This window comes from Sinocyclocheilus grahami, unplaced genomic scaffold (assembly GCF_001515645.1).
Source record: "Sinocyclocheilus grahami isolate Dianchi unplaced genomic scaffold, SAMN03320097.WGS_v1.1 scaffold2314.1, whole genome shotgun sequence".
Lineage (NCBI taxonomy): Eukaryota > Metazoa > Chordata > Actinopteri > Cypriniformes > Cyprinidae > Sinocyclocheilus > Sinocyclocheilus grahami.
Genome location: NW_015507493.1, coordinates 7,990 through 10,766, shown reverse-complemented (window position 1 = coordinate 10,766; position 2,777 = coordinate 7,990). Strand labels below are relative to the sequence as shown.

Below are 2,777 nucleotides of genomic sequence, written 5' to 3'. Positions count from 1 at the left end.
CGGCGCCCGGGGAGCAGTTGGGGGTTCAGTTCTTGCTCAAGGTGATGGTCGTGGTACTGAAGGTGGAAGAGAGCGCTGTACATTCACTCCCCCCACCTACAATCCCTGCCGGTACGAGACTCGAACCCGCAACCTTTGGGTTACGAGTCCGACTCTCTAACCATTAGGCCACGACTTCCCCTTAAAGTAAATGCGCTGGCCGGGGACCATGCACCATTTGGTTACCCAGATTCTATCATAAGCTCAGAGGGGTCAGACTGGTGGAAAGGCTTGTAAACATCATGGTCGATTAATGCCAGAAAATGGCAAACACCTGAGATCGGCTCAACAGAACCTGGATAAGCAAACACTGCGATTAGGGATAAGGGAACAATCCGGACAAATGTTGAATGTTGGTTTGAGAACGATTTATCTGAAAGAATTACACCTTGCCTAACCAAGTTGAGAGGGGATTTTTCCCATGGTACAGTAGATCACATATGTTATAGATACTGAAATTCAGAATCCAGTCATTTCTAGTCTAGAGGGCTATAAAATTGGAAAGACATCAACATACTCCAACCTTCTGCGGTCATGATTTCCTAATGCTCTAATCGATCCAGCGATGAAGTATGAACAAATTGGTTTTAGGAACGTCAATATGGTTAAATTGTGAGATTAGGATTATTACTGGAGTTTAACATTTTTATCAACTGCGTTTCATTTGGGCATGTGTTTTATGAATGCCTACTTATGCTCTAATAAGGCATATATTTACAAACACACACTGTAATAAACCATTTAACCAAAATGTATATTTTATGTGTGTATTACCATGTTTTAAAATTAATATCAAAAGTCGTTACATTATGAAGGCTGGTGTTAATCATTGCTCTTCGTTGTCCAAAGTTTGCCTTCTCTATGCCCTTTTGTTTTTTCAAGTATATTAATCAACATCTGTCTTCAGTTGTAAATCCAAAGCACATTCACCTATGACCACACACACACAATACAAAAAAACTCAAGTTATTCACTAACTTACTTGCACAATGTCCTGACCAGGGAAATTATATTTGATTATTAGCAGCTGTGTGAAGCTGGTTCAAACAGAAACTCATCTTTACATGGAAGAGTCTGCTTTGTTGCATTGTCTCTGGTTACGCACATTCATTTAATTACGCATTTAAAAAAACAGCTCATACAATTATATGAATGATACCTGCTGTAATAATTGAATGCAGTCATCCAGCGATCGGTCCACAGCAAAGACAAAGTCATGAACCTCATCTTCATTCTCCATAGAAGTCCAGAACGGCTGAGGAAGAGCAGAAACAGTCTTCCTCCTCACCAGACGAATGGGCATGGGGGGCGTTTATATGTGATGCCCCTCGAGTCCCTCCAGTCCTGAAGCTTACGCCTGCACACACAGCACTTCAGCTACGCTTTGACCCATACACGAACAATAAAAGATACTTTCCCCGGGGTGTGCGATATTGACAAAAATATATATTTTAATATTCAATATTTTCTCGAAATTTTATCGATAACGATAACTAGACGATATTTTGTTATTGTGCTGATATTTTACTGTGGCCAGCTAACTCCTGAAGTTTCTGATATTCTTCATATTCTGTGTGGTGGTCAGTTCACAGCAGTGATAGAAATTAATCTTTTCAAATAGGCCGAGACAGACGGCTGCACGTGAGTGTCCTGCGTAATACTTGGTTATAGATCTGCTGTTGGAATTATTACTTGCTGCTAAGAAGGAATATTTCGTTTTCTGCCTATTTCTACGTTATATTTTTGTTTGCGTTTGTATTTTTGATTGCACTTTCTGGTAATTATAATAACTGCCCTCGGCTAAGAAGGAGCGCGTGTAATTTAATTGCTCCCTTCCTGCGTTTAAGTGTGAACTGTAGTTTCGATTGGAGGAATTGCCCTGCTATAGACTATTGGCTGTGCTAATTAGAAGGCGGCCACAGCTGTTTTCACTGTAGTGTCTTAGACTGTGTATTTATCCGATGTCTGTGCGCTGACGCGGAAGCATCAGCGGAAGCGTTCAGGCCTCCTTGTGGGAAGACCAACGAGTGTAAAGACCTGCGACTTTACCTGCGCGACTTCACCGAGCAACGAAATCGCCAAGGCACTTAAGTATATTTTTGCTCTTCCCTGTACACACTCTTCTTTTCTGTCCTCTCTTTCCCACCTCTATCATGTTTTTTCCAAACCATTCCGGTTGTCTCTCGACGACGCTCTACGGTCACACGCAGACGGCAACGCAATGTTGCTAACCTGCATCCTATCTCTACATCCTCTACTACACCTCTTTCTTTCTCTATGGGTCTCTGGAATTGTCAGTCAGCTGTCAACAAAGCAGACTTCATTTCTTCTTTTTCTTTAAACTCCACACTTAGCATCTTGGGCTTTTTGGCGTGTTACAAGCTGATTGTGCATAGATAAGATCCCTGAAGTTGCGAAGACTAAAGTCTCAAAACCAAAGAGATATTCTTTATCAAAGTTAAGAGTCAGCCACGCCCCCTAAAACGGCTCGTTCTAACACACCCCCACATGTCTACATCACTATGTGGGAAGATTTGCATAACGCCGCCCAAATGTTCACCCAAAGAAAGAAGGCGTGACTTTTATTCTCGCTGTAGTATTGCTGCAGCCGCCATGTCCTGAAGACGCTGTGTGTTTCGTTGTGAAAGCGAAACTACTTTGTTAGGTCTTCCAAAAGAGGACACGACTAGAAATCAGTGGTTAAGTTGTATTTACAACACTGTTCCAGAACACTTCAA

At 41.9% G+C, this 2,777-nt stretch overlaps 1 protein-coding gene across 1 annotated transcript in view; it reads right to left on the bottom strand.

The window, feature by feature from the left end:
* Positions 1-2,777, bottom strand: part of LOC107574708 (cytoskeleton-associated protein 2-like) — a 17,213-nt gene that overhangs the window by 10,180 nt on the left and 4,256 nt on the right. Inside the window, 2 exon segments of the mRNA XM_016261153.1 lie at positions 1,199-1,350; positions 1,353-1,396. Of these exon segments, the coding sequence (XP_016116639.1) occupies positions 1,199-1,350; positions 1,353-1,396 (196 nt within the window).